This window comes from Colobus angolensis, unplaced genomic scaffold (genome assembly GCF_000951035.1).
Source record: "Colobus angolensis palliatus isolate OR3802 unplaced genomic scaffold, Cang.pa_1.0 Scaffold33, whole genome shotgun sequence".
Lineage (NCBI taxonomy): Eukaryota > Metazoa > Chordata > Mammalia > Primates > Cercopithecidae > Colobus > Colobus angolensis.
This window is the reverse complement of record NW_012116599.1, coordinates 3427946-3454249: the sequence shown is the minus strand read 5'-3', so window position 1 is coordinate 3454249 and position 26304 is coordinate 3427946. Positions and strand designations below refer to the sequence as shown.

The following is a 26304-nucleotide window of genomic DNA, read 5'->3' as shown; positions in this document are numbered from 1 at the left end:
CAATAGAAGAAACGGAGCCTTTTAAACATACGTCAGCGTCTTCTAATAAACCTTTGTACTTATGTAAACATCAGGAAATTCAAAGCCCGGAAACTTTTCCTATCCTTTTCCTCTAGACCTGACAATCAAACATTTTTACCCGCTTCAACATGCCTCATTTTATAGATCACTGCAACAGAGTAACTACTACAGTAATCCTAGTTCTAATCTTAGCGACATTCGCTCCAGCAATGGCTAAGAATTCTCTCAGCAAAGAAGGGGATTTTGTAGCAAGTGCAGAATGAAGTTGCTGGGTACCATATATTTTGGAAATCTCGGGGAACAGGGACTGTTTCGTTTTTGGTGATTGGTGATAGGTAGGAGTTTTTTGAAATCACGGGTTTTTTGTTTGTTTGAGATAACTTTCCAAGTTGAACTCAAACATCATAATTCTTTTTTTTTCCTTTTCCTTTTTATAGAGATGTACCTCGCCATCTTGCCCAGGCTAGTCTTGAACTCCTGACCCCAAGTGATCCACCCACCTCAGCCCCACAAAGTGCTGGGATTACAGGCATGAGCCACACTGCGTTCAACCTACAAACATCATAATTCTGATGTTACCATTTGCCTGCTTTTTAAAAAACTAATTTCTTACAGATTTATGCAGTCTAACCTAAATCAGAATTTAAGTTTAAAATATTTATCAAAACTTAAAAACATTTTTTCTTTTTAGCCCTTGAGTCCTTCTTGCCTTTATACATGAAAACCTCACACTCGGCACTCCATCAGTTTGCCATTTGGAATTATTTGTCAAGTGGGCTGAGCTTTGCTGTTCACAACTATGTGTGTGTACTTTGTTTTTTTCTGTTTTTCTTTTTTGAGATGGAGTCTTGCTCTGTCACCCAGGCTAGAGTGCAGTGGCGTGATCTTGACTGGCTGCAACCTCCACTTCCCGGGTTCAAGCAATTCTCCTGCCTCAGCCTCCCCGGTAGCTAGGAGTACAGGCACGCACCACTGCACCTGGCTAATTTTGTATTTTTAGTAGAGACAGTTTCACCGTGTTGGCCAGACTGGTCTCAAACTCCTGATCTCAGGTATCTGCCTGCCTCGGCCTCCCAAAGTGCTGGGATAACAGGCGTGAGCTACCGCACCCGGCTTACATTTTGATATCTTTAAGTCAATGGTCTGTAGGCCTTGTCTTACTTCAAAATGATCAAATTTATGGAAACTCCTTTCCCTGAGGGAAACTGAAATAAATTTAGACTTGGAGACTGCCACAAAAAGTACAGGCCTGTGACAGGTCATTTTTGCTGTGTGGATGTGGTTTTTTTTTTTCTTAAAACTTTTTCTGGGAATTTTAAAATTCCATTTCCATGGTGCTATCTAATAATTGTTTTTGTTTAGAAATAGGGTCTCAGTATGTTGCTTATGTTACCCAGGCTGGTCTCAAACCCTTGGGCCTCCCAAAGTATTGGGATTACAGGAGTGAGTCACTGCACCAAGCCCCTAATAATAATGTTATCTGCAAACATTAACAGTGTACTTGGTGTGATGAAGAACAGTGATTTCTCATTTTGCAAAGTTCTCATTTACACCATCACTCCAAGATTTCTCAGTTGCCCAGGCTGTAATGCTGTGGTGTGATCATGGCTCACTGCAGCCTTGAACTCCTGTGCTCAAGCAGCCCTTCTGCCTCAGCCTCCCGAATAGCTAGGACTTACAGGCATGCATTGCCACACCTGGTAATTTAAAAAAAAAATTTTTTTTGTAGAGATGGGGGTCTTTGCTGTGTTCCCAGGCTGCTCTCAAATTTCCTGGCCTCAAGCAGTCTTCCAGCCTCAGTATATAGACATGTTAGAGCAAACAATTTATCATATAGATCAGATGTCACACTGAGTTTGAACAAGAGACAGGCTGCAGTTTTCCTAAAGTAACAAAATGATAGACCTTTGTTAAAACTGAGACAAACCATCAGTGTAGTCATTCTTTTGACAGGTCATGAGATGGGTACTTCCGATCCTGCCTTGGACACCGTGGAGGAAGAGAGTAGGTACTGACACAAATATACTGAAAGCTCCGACTTACTGGCCTTTGACTCTGTCCTAAAAAGGAGGTATGACAGGAAATTTAGAAGCAAAAGAAAATCCCTATCATAACAGAAGTTTACAGAGAGGCCCAAGGGAATGGCCTTTGTACTGGGAGTGCTGTTTTCTGAAAATGAAAAACTGAATAATACATGAGCTTCACATGCAGGGAGAGTAAGAAAGAGCAGGAATGCAGGCGTTTCCCCTGGGCCAGCAGATGAGCAATTGCCCACTTCCTAAGAGTGATCAGTGGTGACAGCTGGGAGAGAGGTGAGAGCTGGGTAAGCTGGGAGGTGACTTCTATGTCCTCGACCTCCTGTGAACATTGAAAGACACTGTGTCATTTGGCTACTGAGAGTCTGCTTTGGGAGGCCAGAGTGGAAGACACTACTAGCTTTAGAGCCCCATTTCTCTGGGGATTCCCAAACTATGTCTTCGACCATCTCTTAAATCTTGAAAAGAGACAGAGATGTGATTTAAATGAGAAATTTGCAGAATGAGAAATAGCTGTTCTTCATCACGCCAAATGCATCGTTAGTGTTTTCAGATAAAAGTATGGTTAGGTAGCAAAATGGAAGTGAGATTTTTAATTTCTTAGTGTCATACCTCCTTCATCTAAGTTTATGATCCCATCTTGACCCTCTCTTGAATCTTGAAGATAAAAATAGAGATGGTGTGATTTAAATGAGAAAATCTGCAAAATCAGAAATCACCGTTCTTCATCACACCAAGTACATTGTTAATGTTTGCAGATAAAATTATTATTAGGGGCCTGGTGCAGTGGCTCACTCCTATAATCTCAATACTTTGGGAGGCCCAAGGGTTTGAGACCAGCCTGGGCAACCTACTAAGACCCCATCTCTAAAACAAACAAACAAAAATTACTAGGTGACAAAATGAAAATGAAATTTTAAATTTCTTAGTGCTATACCCCCTTCATCTGAAGTTTATAATCTCTTGCCAAAGGTCAAGAGAAGCGTGGCAGGCCTCCATGGGTATCCTTCCTAGACAAAAAAAAGTAAAAAATCCCAGGACCAAGAACGGAGTCCTGGTGGTGGACGGCCAGGAACGCCACGACCATCACTGTCAAGTCAGTTCATCTGAAGATGGTCAGCTGATGTTTTAAAATTAGATTTGTCTTATTAACTGTGTAAGTCTATTGCTAAATGTCTCCTGGCCCTTACTGATATGTCTTCGTGTGAAAATGCTGACATCAATAGTTGATGCACAGGAAGCATCATCAGAAAGTCAAACTCTTCCCCTCTCGGAAATATTCTTCCAATGACCTCTTTACTCACGTCTTCTGCAAAAAAGAGGATCAGAATAGAGCAAATTGAGTTCATTTGAAATTTTTAAAAATTTAAAAATAAAATAAAATAGGGACAGGGTCTTGCTATGCTGCACAGCTGGTCTCACTCCTGAGCTCAAGCAATCCTCTTACCTTGGCCTCCCAAAGTGCTGAGGTTACCTGCAAATGAGCCTCTGTGCCAGGCCTTCGTTTGCGATTTTAATATGCAACAGCTCAGATGAAAAGATACTCTGAATAATCAAATAATGTAGTTAGTTCTTCCTCAATTGAAGAAGGAATAAGTTAATGTTTTTAATTTTCCCAATTGTTTTTCTCCCAGAAAGTTTTCTTAAACCATTAGTCTTCTGTAGTTAGCAAACACTCACAGGCAGGCAGATAAATGGACAAGTAAGTATTCATGGAAAGCACAAACACCACCAACGCCAAAACATCTTTCCTTTTTCAGGAGCATGTGTGATTGTGATTTTTGATTGCATAAGTTCCAGGAAAAATTGTGATTAGTGTGCATGATGGGATTAGATCTAGCAATCATTCTTGGTATTATACAGAGAGAAACATGGCTTTCAAGTAAGTGCTCTGATACCCAACCAAAGTTAAGAGCCCCTAGGTCCCAGAGGAAACGATTGAGGAACTTTGCAAACTAAGGCTGGGGGAGATGGAACAGGGATGAACTGAAGGGAAAGAAAACAAAGTGAGCTTAGGATGGAGAACTTGGGCAGCATGCCAGCAGCTGAGCATCCTCAGTGCATACCCCTCTGCTGAGGCATGCTGTGAGCTGGCCGCCCTGATGGGAAGACTGTCTATGTCTGGCTTCAGGAACCGTCCCGAGGGACGCAGGATTCCCTTGCCTCCGCAGTGCATATTCTCCTATCAACAAAAGGAAGTAGGAAGAAAGAAACAGCAAGAAGAGGGCTGCAAAAAAGTCTTTTAAAAGTTTTATCTATGGCAGCCCTGCAGGCTTCCTTCTTTTCAGTGAATAGAAAAGAGCTCAAATATCCATACCTTCACATCAGAGGTGCATTGTTCATACATCAAATTCTTGTAACATCCAAAGGTGAGGGAAGAACAAGGTGAGCTGGCTCCTGAAGAAGTATTCATGGAACATTAGAGCCGAAAGGGGCGTTGAAAAGTCATATTTCATGGTAATCCCGTGCCATATAGACATAATCTTTCCTGTATCGGTAGAAAATAGATTCTCCATAATGGCAAGGCACATACTGAATTGTGCAATAGGATTACAGCACCATCTTGTGGCCAAAATCAGTACAGCGCTGAACACAAAGAGCTCCCATTTGTTCCATTCTTTCCTGCAGTTTAGTATTAGTTTCTAGTTTACTTTCCTGTGACCACATACAACATTTTGAGAAAAATATTCCTCATTATACATATGCATACAATAAAGAGTATGAATTTAAAAGAATAGGGGTTATGTAATTAAGTTTGTAGACATTAATGTTGCATTTTTGGCTAGGGGATTTTTTTTGGTACAATTATACTTTGGGCACAGGGAACTAGAGAGTGGGAAAAGGTGGAAAAAATCAGAATTTCAAAGTAAATGACTAATGTCTTTCTCTGGTGTGAACCTAAATTCAAATGTCAGTGCTTCCTTCCAGTCTTATGACTGTCTTCTCAACATGGACGAGGCATTAGTCAAAAAGCTAGTCCTTCACATGGTCACTGAATGCTCTTGGTCACATGCACCATTTGATGACACCCTTGTACTCACATGTTCCTTCTGCCCACATATCGTATTTATGCAGTTAGGCTCATAGGACAAATAGCTACTCAGAGACTGGTTCCAAATTTCAAGCTATATTTAATACACAATTGAAAATGTATGTCAATTTTTCTAAATTTTCTACATTTCTACCCTATTTTAGTGGGTGCTTTTAAAAAGTACAACTTAAGTTCAAAGAAGCCTTTACTTAGAAATATGTTGAAATTACATTCTACATGAGGCATATGGATCTCTACTTGCAAAGTAGTTTTATCAACTAGAGCTAGACTTGTCTCACATGTAAATTTGGAAGCATTCAAGGTTTAAAAGCTTGAAAATCTAAAAGGATAGTTCTCCTCCAAGAGCGTAGGTTAAGGTCCTGCAAACTACCCTGAGCAGGTGAAATTTGGGAATGCACAATCAGCACTATTTAGCTGGGGTGAAAAAGGATTACTGGGTTTGTAAATGAATTCTCTAGACTTTCTTAATGTTTACCTTAAAAAAAATTAGAATCATACTACAGCTAGATTCTGCCATCTCACAGACGCTGAATAAGTGGTCATTAAGACGTCTTTTGCTTTCCAGAAAAGTTCATCACATAATCTCCCTTCTCCTACAGTACCAATGAGATGCTTATCGAATCATGTTTACTTATAACACATATAAATGGCATTTTACCACTGGTTTTAGTCCTCTATCCTTGTGTTTCATTGCTAGGATTTGAAGTTAACTCTGAAAAAAGGGTAAAATATAGTTGACCCTTGAACAATGCAAGGATTAGGGATATTGACCCCTCATGTAGCAGTAAATCTGTATATAACTTTTGACTTCCCAAAAACTTAACTCCTAATAGCCTATGGCTAACTGGAAGCCTTACTGATGATATATTAATAAACAATCAACACATTTTGTTATACGTATTATAAACTTTATTCTTACAACAAAGTAAGCTAAAAAATATTAAGGAAATCAAAGGAAGAGAAAATATATTTACGACTCGTTAAGTGGACATGGATGATCAAAAAGCTCTTCATCTTTGTCTTCACATTGAGTAGGCTGAAGAGGAAGAGGAAAAGAGGATGGTCTTGCTGTCTCAGGGTGGCAGAAACAGAAGAAAATCCGCGTATACATAGTGATCTGCAAAATTTAAACCCACGTTGTTCAAGGGTCAACTTTAACTTACTTTTAACCTACCAATTCAGTCAACTAGTTATTTTTCAAATGTTCCCCTCCAAAAACAGTCTCTGCTTTACCTTTGGGAGCTATAAACCCTGTAATATAACTCAAGTTCCACTTTCCTAGCCAGTCTCAGGAAAGACACTTCCAAGTTCCTTTACCTTTCTTTACAAAAAAATGTCAGGCCGGGCGCAGTGGCTCACGCCTGTAATCCCAGCACTTTGGGAGGCCAAGGGCAGATCATGAGGTCAAGAGATTGAGACCATCCTGGCCAACGTCGTGAAACCCCGTCTCTACTAAAATACAAAAAATTAGCTGGGCGTGATAGCATGCACCTGTAGTCCCAGCTACTCGGGAGGCTGAGGCAGGGGAATCCCTTGAACTCAGGAGGCGGAGGTTGCAGTGAGCTAAGATCGCACCACTGCACTCCAGCTTGGACAACAGAGCGAGACTCCGTCTAAAAAATAAATTAATTCATGGTAAAAGTGCTGTTCGTTTTAACATTTTGCCTCTTTTCTATTTTCAACTCGTAGGTCCTGCTATTCTTGTTAACCCCTGGGAGTGACTACTAGAAGACTCAAACTAAAAATAACTGTTGCCGAAAAGTTTTTAAAAAATGATAAATCAAAAGGAATTTGCAGTTAGGGGATTATTGAACTGACCACAAAGGATTAGAACACCAAAACCTCTCTACTGAATTAAATGTGTTCCAATACTTTGAAGAGTGCTTGGTACATACTATTATTATGACTAGAATACTAAATTGAACTGAAATATATGCTTTATTTTCCCTTCACCATTAACAATTTAAGCTGTTTTTGAGTTTCAACTTCTTAGAAAAGGCAATTTCTGAGAAGTATAACATTTGCCTTTTCCTGCTATTTATAATAGAAATTGAGTAAGAAACATAAAATTCTGTATACTTTTAGTATTAAACTTAGAATTTAGGGATCATGTAAATAGCTGCCTACTTATAATCTATACTATGCATTTCCCAAAGAGTTTTAACATTACTATTTCAGTTAAAATTGTAATACAGAAGCAAAGTTCATCAACCTCCTGCCATTACTGGGTATATCAAATTAAAATGCAATGTAACATGTGGAGAAAAAAGTTATTGGTATTACAGCAAAAAATTCACATAAGATACATAAATTATGATACCTCAAAGCTAGAGGCAAATAAAATACACCTAATTATACAAATTCTATACGATTAAATCAAGAACTTTAGGAAAATTTCTTGTCAAGAAAAGATTTGATCTGGTTGGGCACAGTAGCTCATGCCTGTAATCCCAGCACTTTTGGAGGCCGAGGCAGGCGGATCACCTGAGGTCAGGAGTTCAAGACCAACCTGACCAACATGGAAAACCCCATCTCTACCAAAAATACAAAAATTAGCCGGGTATGGTGGCATACGCCTGTAATCCCAGCTACTAGAGAGGCTGAGGCAAGAGAATCGCTTGAACTTGTGAGGTGGAGGTTGCAGTGAGCCGAGATCGCACCACTGCAGTCCAGCCTGGGTGACAAAGTAAGACTCCATCTCAAGAAAAAAAAAAAGATTTGATCAAACCAAGATTTTAGAAAAACAAAACCAAAAACACTGTGATTTGATTAACATTTATTTAATTTTGGGAACACAGTAAAAAAGAAAAACAAACCAAAAAAAACACCTATTTCTTCACAATTTTGAAAATGTCTGGCTTGAAACACCTTTGACATTTATCTCACTTTCAGTCTCAAGTTTCAGGCTGCCACATTCATGGCTGGCTAGCTGGCAGTGATGCTCTTTTCTGCTCTCAAGGTTTCTTTGGGCTTGGAATAGTTCCAAGGCCGTCTATTCTCTGTGAATCCATAAAGTTTTCTAAGGGCCACTCGAGCAGCCTCTTCTTCTGCAACCAATACTGTTTCCCCAGGTCCTTCTGCAATCAACTTTTTATCACTAGAAAGAGAACAAATAGTAGTCTTAAATTACATGGAATATTATAACACAGTACACAAAGCAGTTATAAAGCAATTATGTCTTGTACATTTTATTTCAATAACACACATTAGAAATAACACAATAGCTTTGATAGATCATCTTTTGGATTTTAACTAGATTTGTTGCAAGTTCATTACATATGGTAATTAGACAAAGATACACTCATGTTTCATTAGAAATATATACAACTCTATCAAGTCAAAAACGCAAGTAGTATGTTTTCAATTGTTGATGAGAGAATTGGAAGAATACGTAAATAAATATCTCCTTACAAAACCCTGAAACTAGTAAAAATATTATCAGGAATTATGACTTTTTATTTTTAATGTGTGATATAACTTGGGAAAAGATTCTGTTGAAAAAATTATGCCTTTTGAGTTTGTCCTCTAAACTTTAACACAAATGAGAAACCAGTTCTGTATTTCAAATTAAGAACTTTAGGCCGGGCGTGATGGCTCACACTTTTTTTTTTTTTTTTTGAGAAAGAGTCTCGCTCTGTCACCCAGGCTGGAGTGCAGTGGTGCGATCTCAGCTCACTGCAAGCTCTGCCTCCCAGGTTCACGCCATTCTCCCACCTTAGCCTCCCAAGTAGCTGGGACCACAGGTGCCCACCACCACACCAGGCTAGCTTTTTGTATTTTTAGTAGAGACAGGCATTTCACTGTGTTAGCCAGGATGGTCTCCATCTCCTGACCTTGTGATCTGCCCGCCTTGGCCACCCAATGGCTCACACCTATAACACCAACACTTTGGGAGACCAAAGCAGGAGGATTGCTTGAGCCCAGGAGTTCGAGCTCAGACTGTACAACACAGTGAGACCTCCAAAAAAAAAAAAAAAAAGTAAAAGGAAAAAAAAAAAAAAAGAGCTTCAAAACAGGCTCAGATTTTTAAATTATTTTATATATTTCTAATCCACTCTAATTTATTTCTAAGTGAGGTAACACTCAATGCTGGCTATGAGTATTCTATTGATAAATCTAAGGTAGGTATTCCTCTGCTTTATTGGTATTTCTGTATCATAATAATTTATCTTCTTAAAAAATGTGAAATATTCCTTCAAGGGAGCAAAGAATGTAGAATGTGCACATCAAATAACTATAATCCTTTTTGTTTTGCTACTTCTGAAATATATTTACTTCCTGGAAATTTTCTGACCTAAAATTTCATCTGTGCAATTAAAAGAAGCATCTCCAGAAAGTTTCATGCATAGCAACTGCATTTACTAAATTGGATTCAATATAAGCTGATTTGAAAGTGAAGACTGAAGCCAAATTAAAGAAAAACTAGTGAAGCTACACAAAAGAACAACAATATGGAATAAATTTGCTAAAAAACATCTGCTATGACAATAATTGGAAATGAAACAAAGGTTATATAAGTTAAACTTCATAATAATAAACACAAATTTGCACAAATCTTGAGAAACAGAAAAAGTCACCTTAAAGTGAGTAACAAGCATAGAATTTTGTTTTTAGTCTAATGTTGCTGGTTTTATCATTGATCATGTTTTAAAAAGTCATTATGTAAAATCTACAAAAACACTACTACCCAACAGTAATCACTGTAGTAATATGGCAAATGACTTCTTACATTTTTTTTAAGATAAAAGATCATTCTCTAAAATGTCCCAATCTCATTAAAAATTCTTTTAAAATGTTGCCTGTAATAGCTGTACTATATATTACATCATGTATATGTATCATTTCCCTCTTGTGGAATATCAAATTTATTTCTAATTGCTTTTCAGTTCAACAACTATTTACTGACCACCACGTCCCAGCAACTGTTCAAGGTATGGAACATAAAGAGGTAAACAACAAATGTCTTTGTTCACAAAATTTGTCTGCAAATTTAAGGCAAACAACCAAAAGTTAAAATACCAAAATCAAAGAACATAAAAAATTTTAAGATGCTTGGCATTTTGTCACAATTATTCACAGAAATATGGTACATTTTTTTCCTACCAGCAGTGTATAAACTGATGATAAAAGATATGTTTAAAAGGCTTGCCAATCAGATAAGTAACAAAGAGTAGCTCACTGTTTTTGCATTTCAATAAATAAAACTTTTTACAACACTCTCCATTTTCCCCGTGTGGTAACTGCTATTTCTTTCATATTTATAAAGTCTTTTGTGATACAAGGATTAGAAAAATATTTACCTAAATCTTAATCTAGCTATTTTAAATATTCAGTATTTACATTTAACACTTTAATCTTAACATCTGAGATTAATTTAGGGCAGGTCAACTTTTTACTAATAAAACTAAAAAGCTCTCAACATGGGTTGATTTATACATTTTGATGGATAATTAAGGCCCTTCCTTTTCCAGATCTAGGCTCAGTTGCAGCTACTAACAAGAATGGATTAAGGTTAAATCTGTAACATGAACAAGTCAACAATTGTACTTTTACACAGAAAAATTTAAGATAACATACTGAAAGGCTATAGCAAATATTATTGGCTGACAAAAGCCACTATTAGCAAAACTCAGATTCTTCCCCTAAGCATAATTAGCGGGAAGGGAAGTAGTAAATAACAACATGGAGAAGAGATTTTTTAAAAAATCTTTTAATGCAATTAGAAGTTATGTTAAGGAATTTGAAGAGCTTATGTTAACATTCCTTATGGAATGTGAAGAGTCTGTTTTTAAGGCTTTGTGAGGAGTCTGTTTTTAGGATTTCCTCAAAGTTATAAAGTTATGATTAAAATTTCACTAACCAGTATAAGCCAACAAAATACAAAGGCAAAGCTGTGGTGCCACCAGACTGCCTTGTAAGTCTTGATTCAGGGGCTGAAATATTCCTTTTCTTCAGTTCTTCTACCAATAGCCCCATGGGATCTATTATCTTCCACATCTCAAAGAGCTCTTTTCCAGTCATTTGAGTAATTAAGAAGTCCTACATATAAAAATACAATTTATACATTTTAATTAGCAGAAAGAACATTAGGACAATTCAAAATATATTCTTTACACTTTTTAAATTAGAGAAGCCACAGAGTACATTTTTAACAGAAATTTAAAACTTAATGGGAAACGAAAGACAAAAATGTACTATTCTTTTTCATTCCCCCAGTTTTTACACACATTTTATAACAAAAATCATAGTTGGATTAAAAAAACTTGAAAGCCCAAGAAACCTATTTCAAGCACTATGATCTACCAAAATTCCACAGAAGGTAGAATCCTGTAATTTTTTTTTTCTTTTTTGAGACAGGGCTTCACCCTATTGCCTAGGCTGGAGTGCAGAGGTGTGATCACAAGTACACTGAAACCTCAGCCTCCTGGGCTCAAGCAATCCTCCCAGCTTGGCCTCTTCAGCAGCTGAGACTACAGGTGCACACCACCATACCCGGCTAGTTTTTAAATTTTTTGTAGAGACGAGGTCTCCATAAGTTGCCCAGGCTGGTCTCAACTCCTGGCCTGAAAGGATCCTCCTGCCTTGGCTTCTCAAAGTACTGGAATTACAGGCATTAGTCACCACACCCTGCCCTATCTTATAATTCAGAATTATATTCCTACTAGTAAGAAAAAAATATTTAAAAATTGAGTTAACAAATAAAAAGTAGTAACTTCTCATAGAAACTCATGTAAAATGGCACTCAGAGCCTCTAGATAACAATACTTCCTCCATTAATAATGTTTTTAAAAACTTGGCCAGGCAAGGTGGTTCACACCTGTAATCCCAGGACTTTGGGGGACCGAGGCAGGCAGATCACTTGAGGCCAGGAGTTTGAGACTAGCCTGGCCAACACAGTGAAACCCTGTCACTATTAAAAATACAAAAATTAGCCAGGCGTGATGGTGCACATCTGTAAACCCAGCTACAAGGGAGACTGAGGTGCAAGAATCACTTGAACCTGGGAGGTAGAGGTTGCAGTCAGCCAAGATCATGCTACCACGGCACTCCAGCCTGGGCAACACGGCAAGACTCTGTCTCAAAAAATAATAATAAATATTTTTTTAAAAATCGCTTAATAATTTCACATAAACTTTTAAAACTGTAACATGCTAGTAATTATTTATATGACTAAGATAACTGAGAAATTATGAACATTCAAAGCAGAATTGATTTTGCCAGTAAAAAGCATTATGCTATATAGAAACTATCGAAGCAAACATGGATTTACAGCAATTTACATATTCCAATTAACTTGTATTAACAAACATTAGTAATACGATAACAGGATGGATGGATGGAGGCAGGAGGGAAGAAATTTAAGAAGACTCCTTAGTTCATGAAATGAAGTCAATTCATTACAACACTCCTCCAAGCACCAGAACACTTTCAACTTCATCAATAAAAAATATTAGGCCGGGCATGGTGGCTGATACCTATAATCCCAGCACTTTGGGAGGCCGAGGTGAGAGGATCAATCACTTGAGATCAGGAGTTCAAGACCAGCCTGAACACCATAATGAGACTGCGTTTCTGCAAAAAAAAAATTTAGCTGGACGTAGTGGTGCATGCCTGTGGTTCCAGCTACTAGGCAGGCTGACATAGGAGGATGGCTTGAGCCCAGGAAGTCGAGGCTGCAGTGCGCTGTGATTGTGCCACTACACTGCAGCCTGGACAACAGAGTGAGACGCTGTCTCAAAAAAAAAATGTATAAATCCATTCTCAGTAGGGGATTTTGAAATGTTTTAACGTACAGAAGTAGATATGCCTTATGGGATAAGTATGTATATGCACATATATAAAAATCACTGAACTGCTATCTGTCATATAGAATCACCAAGTGTAAGGTAAGGAAACACAACTTTCCCACCATCGAAGATATTAGTGGGAATATAGAAAGAAAGCTCAATTTTTCTTAAGTGATTACCTTCTATTTTTTGCTATTTGCTCCTGGTCTTACTAATTTATTATTAGAACTTTCTAGTAGGGTGTGAGTTGAATACTCCAATCTCATCTCCCCAGAATAGGGAAGGAGTATGAAGAAATGATGTTTCTAAAATGCGCATTTGATCATTAAAAACCTCCCACTTAGAACAACTCCAGCTGTCACTATACAAGATCATCAAAATACATACTCCGTAGCATGGCTAAGAGTGCTGTTCTAATTTCCAGATGCAGAGATATCACCTGGAGAGCTACTTAAAATACACATTCCGGCTGGGCGCGGTGGCTTACACCTGTAATCCCAGGACTTTGGGAGGCCGAGGCAGGTGGATCACGAGGTCAGGAGATCGAGACCATCCTGGCAAACACAGTGAAACCCCATCTCTACTAAAAAGAGAAAAAATTAGCCAGGCGTGACGGCAGGCGCCTGTTAGTCCCAGCTACTCGGGAGGCTGAGGCAGGAGAATGGTGTGAACCCAGGAGGCGGAGCTTGTAGTGAGCTGAGATTGCACCACTGCACCACTTGCAGTGAGCTGAGATTGCACCACCACTGTTGCCTGTGCAACAGAGCAGACTCTGTCTCAAAAAATAAAAAAAAATACAGATTTCTAGGTCCTACTCCCAGAGATTATGTACTCTGAGGGGGTGCCTGAGAATCTGCATTTTTATCAAGTTCTCCAGTGATGCTGATACTGACGCCCAAACCACTTTCTGAGTAACACTGTTGGCTCTTCTGTACACTGGCTCTTAAAGGTCCAGACTCAGCTCTGATCACTTCTCCAAATGCAATATGATCCAGTCACAAAAAATTACCTGTAGTTCCCAAGCACAAGCTCATCCTTGACACTGTCTTCCCAAAACATCTTTTTTAGGGGCACAAATCGCTTCTATAAAACCTTTCCTAGCCTTACTAAAGTTGGTTGTTGCCTCCTCTGAATTCACTCTGCGTCTTAACACCTCTAGGAAAGCACTTCCACATTGCATTCCATCTAACTAATGAGCTGTGAGTAGGATCAAATCCTATTTAGATTGTGGCTCCAGAGCTCAGCAGAGTGCCTGGCCCATAGTAAGGCACCCAACATTAAGTGGATGAACAAATGAAACAGGACAATCCAAACTTGTCAATTCTACTATGAGAGACATCAAAGCTCAACTTATAAATAGATATTTGAATTATGTATGTTTCGTAAGATCTTTACTTGGAACTGTTAAGAGGCATTAAAATATGGTACATATTTCCAACATAGTTTTATGACTACCTTGTAGAATTTCAAAATGGTGACCAAAAATTATTTAAACTCCACAGAGGTTATACTGAAGAGAATGGAAATCAAAGAGGACTTTGTCAGAATTTCTATAGAAAAAACTAACTGGGGGGAGAAAGATAGGTCTTACCTATGAACAAAGTCTGAAGTGTCAGTAAATACAGATATTCTCTAACAAAATTATCAAACTTGGTATCAAAACTAAATGAACAGATTCCAATAGCCTGTGATACTGGTTTAAAGACTGAATGTCAGTCAGATAGATGCTTGAATCAAAACTGTCTTTATGACTTAAAGGTATTATGTGGACTCTCTATTATCAAAAAGTGAACAAAATCTCATGTTTTCATCCAATGGCAGAGGATAAGACTTCTCCCAGTTAATAAATTACAAAACGATAGTGGGAGTCAAGTTGTACCAATCAAGAAACCGAATTAGCTAAGCAGTAGCTAACAAAGAGTTAGGCATTAGAGGGACTTGAAATCCAAGATTTCATCACTTGGAAGAGCAGACAGCAGCTGGAACTGAAGCACAGGCCTCTGCATAGTGTCCTTTGACTTCATTCATTCACCAAACATCTACTGAGTATCTCTCATGCAGGCAGTATCCTTGGCCCTAAGGATGTATACTTAAAGATGACATGGCTTGTGGTCCTTCAGAAATCACAACCCACAATTTATTATTCACTTTGTATGATATCCACAATAAGAGACAACTGGAATAATTACAGACCTTCCATAAAAAAACTTTAGGTTTTTCTCAGTTTTTCTTGGGACAAAAATTCACTTCCAAGGTGATGTATCAAAGAAGCGAATTACAAAAGAAAATTTTCCCTTCTGTCTTTCTTAAGCATGTCCAATTAATAATTACGTACCCTGATAAAAAGTGCAGTCCTCTCGGGTCCACTGCTCTGTAACAGGGCTCCAATAACTGCAAAGAAAGTTTGCTGTAATACAGTCGGGGGCACTGGGAATTCCTCACTCAGTGTTAACTGCTCCACAGCCAAGTTTCTAGCCACGTGACACACGACTTCCTCACCAGTGAGAAAGTCAACAAGATTTCTGATGCCTTCAGTGGGCAAGTCTGGGAACTCGTCTTCAAGAAATTGTGTGAGGCAAGTCTGTGAAAAAGATGTCCCTTGTTCAGATAGTTCTTGATTACTTTTAAGATTCAGAAGCACAGCTTCTTTCTCTATCCCAAGTTGCTGGCGCTTGGCCTCCTCACTTTTAATATAGCAGCTATTAACAAATGCAGTTTTGAGAAGATCTAAGGAAAAGTTTTCCTGTAACCGATGTCCAAAAGCTTGTATTTCTGCATGGTAATCCCAGTTCGGCTTCTCGGAACTGAAAATGTAAAGATAGTAAGAGATGGTAAAGAGAACAACCTGTTACTGTGATATAAAAATTTTTCACTGTGTTGTAATGTTATTAATTATATAAAGGAAATGAAAGAAGGTTATACTTCTTTTTAATGCCAGGCTGATATTCTAAATGTCAAGACTGAAGTCAGATAAATACTGGAAGTCCTTTGCTATATTCTACACATATGATCTGATTAATTTTCCCTTTGATCCAATTATCACATGAAATTGGTTCTTCAATATAAAAGACTAAGCCATTAGCCTAACTTTTAGGTTCCTTATTTCTGCTCTAACCATGAAACTATGTTTTATACCTAAGTATGAAACATAAATGATAATTTCACAGATTCAAGCCATAAACACTAGGTATGTCATATTTACGGTCATCCCTCAATATCTGTGGGGAATTGGTTCCACGGACTCTCCTGAATACTGAAATTCATGGATGCTCAAGTCTCCTATATAAATGGTGTAGTACAGGCACACTTCATTTCATTGTACTTTGGTCGCTTGTGCTTCACAGATTTATTGCATTTTGTTTTTACAAATTGAAGGTTTGTAGCAATTCTGCATGTGCTCACTTTGTGTCTCTGTGTTAGCATTTTTTAGCAATCAAGTATTTTAAATTAAGGTACATACATTGCTTTTTAGACAATACTACTGCACACTTAATAAACTACAGAATAGTATAAACATAACTTAGGTATGCACTGGGAAATTTAAAAAGTAATGTGACTCGTTTTATTGCCGTGGTCTAGAACCAACCCTACAATATGTATGAGGTATACCTGTATTTGCATATAACCTATGCACATCCTCCTGTATACTTTAAGTCATCTCTGGATCACTTACACGTAACACAATATAAAACCCCTTTAAAAAACAAAGGGAAGCAAAGTATAAAAAGCTGGGTTGAAAGTCATAAGATATACATATAATATATACACCTATATAATCTGTACAAATCACAAAGTTTCTTCCAACTTTGAGAGCCTAAAATACTTAACCTTATAATAAACAAGGGAATGGGAATTAAGAAGAGATTTTATTTTTTGCCATAATCTTATCTGTTAGAAGACCGTTCCTACTGGTAGGAGTACAAAGTGGATCAACATTTTTTGGAGGGCAATGTTAAAGTACTAACGGCATTCAAAATTACATACTACATATGCATCCCCAAAGGTGAAATAAAGATACACGCTGTTACACGAGTTTTAATGGCAATAATATGGAGCTCATAGGTCCATAAATAGAGCCATAAAAAAGAGTGAGGTACATCTCTTTGTAATGCCATGACAACATGTCAAAGACACATTATTAAAGGGAAAAAGGAAGATGAAGGAATTTAAATTATGTAAAGTATGATCTGATTTGAAGCCATAAAAACCTGTCTCTCTGCCAAATCTGTTACCAGAACAACATTAATTAGGGCAAAAATCTAAAGCTAACTTTTTTCCTTTTTCTCTAGACAGTAGACTTCAGGTTGTAGATTTTTTTTTCTCCTTAATTTACGATGCTGTGGACTGCTTTCTTCTCGCTTATCGGAATTCTCAGGTATTACAAATGGGGGCTACAACACCCAAGTCCACATAAGGAAGACCCTCCGGCCAGCCCCATTTCTCCCAATTTCCAGTAGACAAAATCCTAAATGGTAGTTTCAAAACGTCGGGAGCAGCCTGAAGCTCTACCACCCGCGGCACAGATCCATTTTCTTTGCCTCAGGCCACGCGCCCACTGCTCACGGGTGTCTCTATCGCAAACTTCCTAAAGCTTAATCCAGGGGCGCATCAGCCGCAGGCACAACGCCGCGGGAGGAAGACCCAGTGTCTGCGACCGCTACCCTGACACCCCTTCCCGAGGTGTCTCCTACCGGCGCACGGGCGGCGGCGGGCACCGCAGAAGGCGCAGCCGCTCTAACTCCTTCTGGAAGCGGAAGGCGGCGCGGAATCCCTTCTTCACTCCCCGAACCGGAGGGACCAGCTTGGGGACGACTGGAGCAAGGAGGCAGCGAGGCCCCTGCTGCAGCAATCTTACTAGCCCGGACGCCATTGCACGGGAGAAAGCGATGGAGGACGGAACGAAAGTAGTCGGGCCAGTGTCCCCGTAACACACTTCCCCTGGAACGCGGGACGCGGAGAGAGGACAGGGACGGAGACAGCCCCCGGGGCGGGGCAACTGAGAGAGGGCGGGGACGGATACAGCCCCGGGGACGGGGCGACTGAGAGAGGGCGGGGGCGGAGACAGCCCCGGGGCGGGGTGACGGCAGCCGCCTTGGTGCTGCGCGTGCGCTGGTTCTCGCCTCCCTTGGAGTTACTTTCCAATGATCCGGGCTTGAGGGCGTTTGCGTCCTAAAGTTTCTGGGAGAGGTTGCTTCAGTTACTCTCTTGTTCCTTCTTCTCTCATTACAGCAAAACAAACAAAAATCTGTTTCACTTTCAAGTTAAGGAAACATTTAAATCCTCAAAAAAGAAAACGTTTTAAATTTATATTTAGTGTTCCACACCATCAGTACAGCCACTATTGAGCAAGTATTTACCGAGCTTCTATTTTTGACCCAGCACGTCTCCAAAAGCCTTAGTTTTGGAAACTCTAGACTCAGAAATGTTGGCTTATCCAAAATTAAAATTTTTCTTTAAAAGCAATCTAATAGTACATATTTTTAAACATCCAGAAAATGACTGGAAAAAAGAATCATAAAACGGTAACAGTGGAATTAGTTTCTTCCTTCTTTAACACTCTGTAACAGTGTAAGTCTATTGCTTTCCTATCAAACTGTTAATACAGTACAATTTTTAAAAGAACATATGAAGTCACAAAGGGAGGCTTGTTTGAATTCCCCGTTTTGAGTTGCCTGCTGAACATCTAGACTCTCAAAGGGGCAATGCTTTCTGAGATCTGTTTTTTAAAGGCATCTGTGTCCCCAGCAGTCACCCAGATTGAACTCCTGTGTCTTTGATTGTTCTTTCCACAAACCTCCTCTTCGGTCCACTTACCATCAAGTGGTTTTTCAATTTATTTCCACTGCAGGTACCTGGTGGCTCTCCTCGCCTCTTTCAGTGGTTACTGTAATTGGCCTGGTACCAGCTCCCTTCCCCAGATACAGCTCACCTACATTCATCTCTCTGAAACACAGACCACAAGGCATGTTATGACTTAGCTGGAGAATCTTCAGTGCCAGGATCATACAACTCAGTTTGGGTTTCTCAGCTTGACCATTTCGAAAGGGAGAATCTAAATGGTTCATCTCAGCTTATAAAAGGGTTCCCTTTGGGAAGAGAGAGAGCAAAAGAGGGCCTGAGCACACATGGTTGAAGGAAATTCTCCAAGAAGGGGTGAAAGGAGGTTACAGTTGACCTCGTTATTGAAAATTCATGGAACATCAATCCAATAAATGGATTAGGAGAAAAGGCAGGGAACTGTCATTTCTGTAGAATTTCATTTATTAGGAAAAATAATCTAAAGCCAGTTGTAGCACAATCATGTTAAGTTAAAATGAGGTGTCTCCGTGTTGAGAGTTTCTCAGTCATACAGCAATGAAAGCATCATTTGCAGATTTGAAAAATGTAGGTCTTCAAAAGATTTCTCCTACAAATGCCCTTCGTGGAGCTCAGGAATTAACCAGTTTTTAAAAATTTTCTCATACATTTGTTAATTTATTCAATAAACACATAATAGGAGGAGCACTTGGTTCCAGGACCCAGGCTCAGAAAACTTTAAGGAAGAAAAAGGCCAATGTATTTTTTGGCCCTCAAAAACCTGATTTTTCCTTTAACCTGCTGGTAGCCCTAATTTGATCAAAGCTCACAGATGTCAGCAACTTTCGGATTTTCACTGGGTTAGGGTCAGGTGCAAGGGTGGGGAAAAGTCGCACTTAGGAAGAGGAGGTAAGGCGATTGAGGGTTCACTTTGACCCTTGGTGAACACTTCAACCTTTTGTGTTTTGATGCCAGGGATATTGCTTATATATTCCTTCAGTGATGGTGAGGGCAGCTGGAATACAGGGCACAGAAAGATGGATAACAAAGTTAGTGAATTCTGCTATAGGATTTTCCTGGACAATGAAGCAATTCTGAACCCCTGAGATTATTTGCCACTACTTCATAGATTAGCTAAGGAATAACTACCAAATAGTGGCCTTTAATCCAACTCATAAGGAAAATTACAGACAGAAATAATTACCATAGGATGAAAATTACTATAGTTAAAACTGTTCAAAATACAAAATTGGAATTACTGATAAATATCGATATAGAATCAGTCTTCACCAAAGTTACATCTGTTCAACCTAGCTTTGGAGAATTTGACTTGATGGAAATTTTGACTTGATAGATCTAAAAGCCACAACAGAAAACTCACGATAGTAAAACTGATTAGCAAAAAGCCCTAGTAAACCTGAGCAACAAATAACATCTTAGGAAACAAATGTGGAAAAAAATTCAAGAAAATACATTAAGTAAGCAATATAAATATGAAAATACAATTAGAAATAGGATACTTGAGCTGTGTAGAAAATTGATTAAGACATTTAATTGGTTTCATGGAGCTTATTCCAGAAAACATTTTCTCAAAAAAAATGCATCAATGTTAATATAACTCTGTTAATTCAGAATTATGGAAGCAAAAATTTTTTGGTGTGTTAGCAGCCAGCAAGATGGCTCTCAACAAGCCCCACCTCCTGGTACTTACACCCTTGTATATTCCCCTCTCACATCATGCTGGGATTCGTCTGTGTAACCAATAGACCATGGATGTTTTTATCAGTTCTGGGGTTAGGTAATAAAATACATCATGGCTTCCATTTTGGTCAGATACCTTGTATTTCTTGGATTAGTCTCCTATCGGGAAGTCAGCTGCTATGTTATGATGTTGCCTAAGAAACTATGTGGGAAAGCTTATGTGATGAGTAGCTGAGGCCTCTCACTAACAGCCATGTGAATGAATGAGCCATCTTAGAAATGGGTCCTCCACTCCCGGTCACACTTTCAGATGACTGCCTACTGGCCAATGTCTTGACTGCATCCTCGTGAGAGACCCTCTGCCAGAATCACCCAGTTAAGCTGCTCTCAAACTCCTGGCCCTCAGGAAATAAATACACATTTGTTGCTTTATGCCACTAAGTTCTGAAGTAATTTGTTACATAGCAATAGATAATTAATACACTTACAGTCAAATCAACTGGATGAAAATGGCAAAATAAAAAATACTGTATATTCATGAGACTTAGGGGATGGCCTCAGAGTGCTGGGTCTAGATGGAAGTGTGGATTTTGCTGGATGCAGAAGAGATGGAAAGGAGGAACGACATTCCATAACATGCACAAAGTCATCAGGAATGATGATGACTTAGTAAATTCCCCTCCAAAAAGTGAAAGCTGCCTGACCCTTTAACCCCTGTAGGTACAGATCCTCTTTCCTGTCATTAGGGATACTTTTGAGAAACAAGTTCAGGAAATATCAGGGAAGATGTCGAGCACGGTGTTTCTACTTTACCCATGTTCCTTGATGTTTCTGCTAAACTGAGCAATGTTTGGATCTGAGAGAGGGATGCCTATTACAGGAAAAAGAAATATTTTAAAGGGTTATAAAAATAAGTAAAAACTGGTAATGAGGGGCGAAAGTAGAGATATTAGACCACTATGACTGTAATATTGAAACTTTACACTTTTGTTTCGCTTTTTAAATAAAACATTGTAAAAGTGGTTTGAGATTTTTGCAATGTGATCATTATGCTGGTCTGCAGTGTAAACCTTGGGTAAAATCCACAGGATGGGTTAAAAGAACTCCTGGCAAAACTACTGAACAAAATTACCAAGTCTTCTTTCCTCTCTGGGGTGAAATTGTGTCTCCAAATCTTTTGTCAAGGCCCAAGGAGACGAAGCATGTCCAAAAGCAATAAATCACTGTAGACTTCATTTTCAGTCTATTCCACAGATTTAACGTGTATTGAATAGATAAACATTGATTAAGTATACATTATAACAACTGTTGAAAGACACTGATAAGTTTTTGAAGTATTTCCCCTTGATTGGAGTTAACCAAATTATAGCCATTACAGGTTATAAATTTAAGAATCTGGGCTGGGCGCGGTGGCTCATGCCTGTATTCCCAGCACTTTGGGAGGCCAAGACAGGCGGATCATGAGGTCAGGAGTTCAAGACCAGCCTGGCCAACATGGTGAAACTCTGTCTCTACTAAGAATACAAAAATGATCTGGACATGGTGGCGTGTGCCTGTAGTCCCAGCTATTCAAGAGGCTGAGACAGGAGAAGTGCTTGAATCTGGGAGGCGGAGGTTGCAGTGAGCAGAGATAGCACCACTGCACTCCAGCCTGGGTGACAGAGCAAGACTCTGTCTTGGGAAAAAAAAAGAATCTGGATAATCTGGATACTGCATACGAATAAGTTATTATTTATGAGACTATCATTTATATCATTATATGGTTTATATCTTTTTTGAAAATACTCAATTAGTGAAATATTGCCTTATAATTTACATATGTAATGTCATATTCTCAGTGAGTTATGTCCTACAATCCTCATGATGGCGTTAAAAGAAAAACTTTAGACCAATTAAATTTAAGAGTTTAACTGAACAAGGAACGATGAATCAGGCAGCCCCCAGAACCACAACACGTTCAGAAAGACTCCAGGACTGTCACATGGTCAGATAACATTTATGGACAGTAAAAGGAAAAAGTATGTACAGAAAATGCAAATGAGGTATGGAAACAGCTGGTGTCTGCTTTATTTGAATAGGGCTGCCTGTGGTTGGGTGAGACTCAGCTACTTTTACAAGAGCAAGTGACAGTCTTTTACACATCAAGTTAGGTTACAGCTCACTGTGTACTGAGAAAACTTTAGGCCAAAATTAAAATATGTACAGTGGAAGCTTTAGTCCAAACTTAATTTAACAGTACTATAAGTTAAGTAACAGTATCACCATAATTGCATCAGTCAGGGTCTTAACAAGAGAACAAAGGCACACCAGATGGTTCCAGGAAGGAAATTTAATACAAGGAACTAGTTACAAAGGTGTTAGAAGAACTGAAAGGCTTAAGAGATTAGGAACAGCAAGACTGGAGAGACGAAGGGAACAGATGGTACCAGAGCACAGGAGTTAGGTGACCCCAATGGGACCAAGAACCCCAGCAGAGACTGCCTGTTGAGGGCTGGGACAAAAGAGGGAAGCTATAGCCAGTGGGGACTGGAGCTACAGAGAAGGCACACTCCCTAAGCAGGAACAGTGGAGGAGAAATACCCTGGTTTCTTCTTTCCTCCTACCTTCCAATGTTCCACCACTGCCTCCATCATACAAACATATCAGGAAGCAAGTCTGGGATATGTAGTTTGCAGAAGTCAACCCCCTGCAATATAGACCAAGTGAGGTACACATAGAGTGGATCTGATAGCAACAGGCAAATGGCTAGCCTGTGATTACACTCAAAGTATCTGAAATGTGAAGAGTAGAAAGTCAAGGCCACATTAGAGTGCTGACCCATGAAGTTAACATACCTTAGTTCATCCAAATGTTGAAGGTAGGAACTTTTTTTTTTTTTTTGCATAAAGGAATATAAAACTATTTATTAACCACTGTTTATCAGTATCTACAATAAAGTAAACAATATACAGTTGGATAACACTCTGATTACTACAAAGTTGTTCTTCCTGGCTTTTGTTGAACCAGTAAAGCAAATAACTGAAAATTGAGCCTACATGTAAGGAACGAGTTGGGGTAAAGAAAAAACATGCAGGTCAATAGATTACAAAAGGTTGTTCACACATTTGTGGCAGCAGGTCCTAAACTGCCAACATCTCCAACTATCTGATTAGGTTTATATGAGCCAAGTCTTACATATTCCATTCATCATGACCTTTTAGTCAATGTAGCAACAGGGATTTTGACATTTTGTTAAGGAATGGCCACTAGGGAAAGTTTTAAATGTTCATTTAAGTTAGTTTTGTTTAGCTAGTTAAAACACACTAGCATTTGTCTAGGTTCCTTATCTGGATGAGGAAACCTGCTGTGATGGCAGTGATAAACTTTTTCCTTTTAGGAATTTTGCAAATAAACTCACTGCAATGATAGATACTTTAAAATTATCCAATTTAAATTATCCTATTTAGAATTACTTATTTCACTTGAAATGTATGGCTTCAGGAAAATAGGAACTTCTTATTACAAGAAATAATATTGGCATTTATTATTATCATCATTATCATTCTTATAGTACAACTATAAAATACTCCCTCAAGGAAGTCTAGCATGATACAGGTATTTCGAGTCAGAGGAGGTGATGGCGGGACAGACATTTCGAGATCAAGGTCCCAGGTAAGGGCTAGACACGGTGGCTCAAACCTGTAATCCTAGCACTTTGGGAAGCCGAGGTGGGTGGATCACTTGAGGTCAGGAGTTTGAGACCAGCCTGGCCAACATGGTGAAACCCCGTCTCTACTAAAAATACAACAGTTAGCCTGGCATGGTGGCGTGGACCTGTAATCCCAGCTATTCTGGAGGCTGAGGCAGGAGACTCATTTGAACCAGGGAGGCAGAGGTTGCAGTGAGCCGAGAACGTGCCACTGTACTCCAGCCTGAGCCACAGAGCGAGACTCCGTCTTAAAAAAAAAAAAAAGTCCAAGGTAAGAAGCACGAGTTAACAATAAATACCACACGTTATCTCTGCAACACCACTAAAAGGTAACATTATTATTCTTACTTTAGAAATGCACAATTGATAAAGACGCTAGCTTGCCAAAGATTTCACTGCTAGTTAACAGCAAAGTTCTCTGACTATAAAGACCATGCTGTTTCTATTGTTAGGGTAAAGTGACTTGTCCAAGATCACATAGCTGTCAGTGGATGGTCAGTGGATGGAACTTTATTCATAGATTCCGCCTTCTAACTCAGCAGGGCAGCTCAGAAATCAATTATCTCTGTGTCTGGGAGCTAAGCTATGATGATGCAAAGACATAAGAATAATACCATAGACTTGGGGGGGAAGGTGGGGGGCGGTTAGGGGGTTAGGGATAAAAGAGTACACACTGCGCTGGGTATGGTGGCTCATGCTTGTAATCCCAGCAGTTTGGGAGGCTGAGGCTGGCGGATCACAAGGTCACGAGTTCGAGACCAGCCTGGCCAATATGGTGAAACCCCGTCTCTACTAAAAATACAGAAATCAGCTGGGTGTGGTGGGGGGGTGCCTGTAGTCCCAGCTACTCGGGAGGCTGGGGCAAGAGAATCGCTTGAACTTGGGAGGTGGAGGTTGCAATGTATCACGTGACTACACTCCAGCCTGGGCAACAGAGCGAGACTCTGTCTCAAAAAAAAAAAAAAAGATACACACTGTCTACAGTATACACTGCTCAGGTGACGGGTGCACCAAAATCTCAGAAATCACCACTAAATAACTTACCCATGTAGCCAAACACCACCTGTTCCCCAAAAGCCATTGATATAAAAAAAAATTCTCTTTGTGTACCTAGAGTCTTTCAGTTCCAAGAGGCTGTGCTAAGGCTCTTCCATCACCACTTGAACCCACTCCAATCAGGTTTTACCCCTGCCATTCATGGAAACGTCCATTCATTTCATTTCATTTCATTTGGTTGATCTGCAGCATTTGACACAGTCGATCACTTCCTCCTCCTTAGAACACCTTCTTCCTTTGTCTTCAGGACAACACACACAATATCCATTTTCCTCCTACCTCATGGAGTCGTGGGGAAGGGGAGCAGGAGGAGGCTGGCTCCTCTCCAGTCTTTTTTTCTGGTTCCTCCTTCTCTTCCAGACCTGTTGATGTTTCCAAGGCTTCTGTCCTCGTACCTCTTTGTTATTTACACACATACTCCTTCTTGGATTTCATGTACTCTTACAAGTGTAAATACGCATACTTGATAAAATCATTTTGTGTTTAAGCACTGATTTTGCAAAATGTATAAAGGTGAATTAAATTTAGAGCTTAATTTGTTTATGTAAATTGTCTTCAAAATATGTTATAGCTGAGATGTTTTCCATGTGTTTTGTAAGAAATCACACAGAGTAACTGCTTTTTCAATAAACTGGATCCGTGTTACATCTTTGGGTCAGTTCACTGTCATTGTGAAAGATGAGAGTTATGTGGGCCTTACCTTATTGTTCACATTGAACCATTCTGGGTGATGATTTTTCTTATTTGTAAGACAATTCAATACATAAGGCCTATTATAAAGGTAAACTAGGCCAGGTGCAGTGGCTCCCACCTGTACCAGCACTGTGGGAGGCTGAGACATTTGGATCACTTGAACTCAGGAGTTCAACACCAGCCTGGGCAAAATGATGAACCATGTCTCCACTAAAAATACAAAAATTAGCCAGGCATGGTGGTGCACGCCTCCTCCCAGCTACCCCAGTGGCTGAGGCAGGAGAATTGCTTGAACCCAGGAGGCAGAGAGGCCGCAGTTAGCTGAGATTGTGCCAGATTGTGCCACTGCCCCCCAGCCTGAGCGACAGAGTGAGATCCTGCCTCAAAAAAAAAAAAAAAAAAAAAAAAATAAAAGAGGGCTGGGTACATTTGTTCACGTCTGTAATTCTCACAGTTCAGGATGCTGAAGCTGAT

The 26304-nt window shown here is 39.3% G+C and overlaps 1 protein-coding gene across 1 annotated transcript; it reads right to left on the bottom strand.

The window, feature by feature from the left end:
- Window positions 1-7360: 7360 nt before the first annotated feature.
- On the bottom strand, window positions 7361-17847 carry MRPL44 (mitochondrial ribosomal protein L44). The gene is made up of 4 exons (XM_011951916.1): window positions 17588-17847; window positions 15232-15700; window positions 10970-11148; window positions 7361-8206 (listed from the first exon to the last, which is right to left on the bottom strand). The coding sequence occupies exons 1-4, from the start codon at window positions 17764-17766 to the stop codon at window positions 8035-8037; spliced, it is 999 nt and encodes a 332-aa protein (XP_011807306.1). The 5' UTR covers window positions 17767-17847; the 3' UTR covers window positions 7361-8034.
- Between the last annotated feature and the right edge of the window lie 8457 nt (window positions 17848-26304).

What these genes read in the sequence shown, in the direction of transcription:
- MRPL44 (XM_011951916.1), bottom strand. Translation starts at nt 17,766, where the DNA reads ATGGCGTCCGGGCTAGTAAGATTGCTGCAGCAGGGGCCTCGCTGCCTC. An exon ending in GGACTGCACTTTTTATCAGG is followed by an intron (nt 11,149 to 15,231) that starts GTACGTAATTAT and finishes TTTTATATGTAG; the next exon opens with GACTTCTTAATTACTCAAAT. An exon ending in TATTTTGTTGGCTTATACTG is followed by an intron (nt 8,207 to 10,969) that starts GTTAGTGAAATT and finishes TTCTCTTTCTAG; the next exon opens with TGATAAAAAGTTGATTGCAG.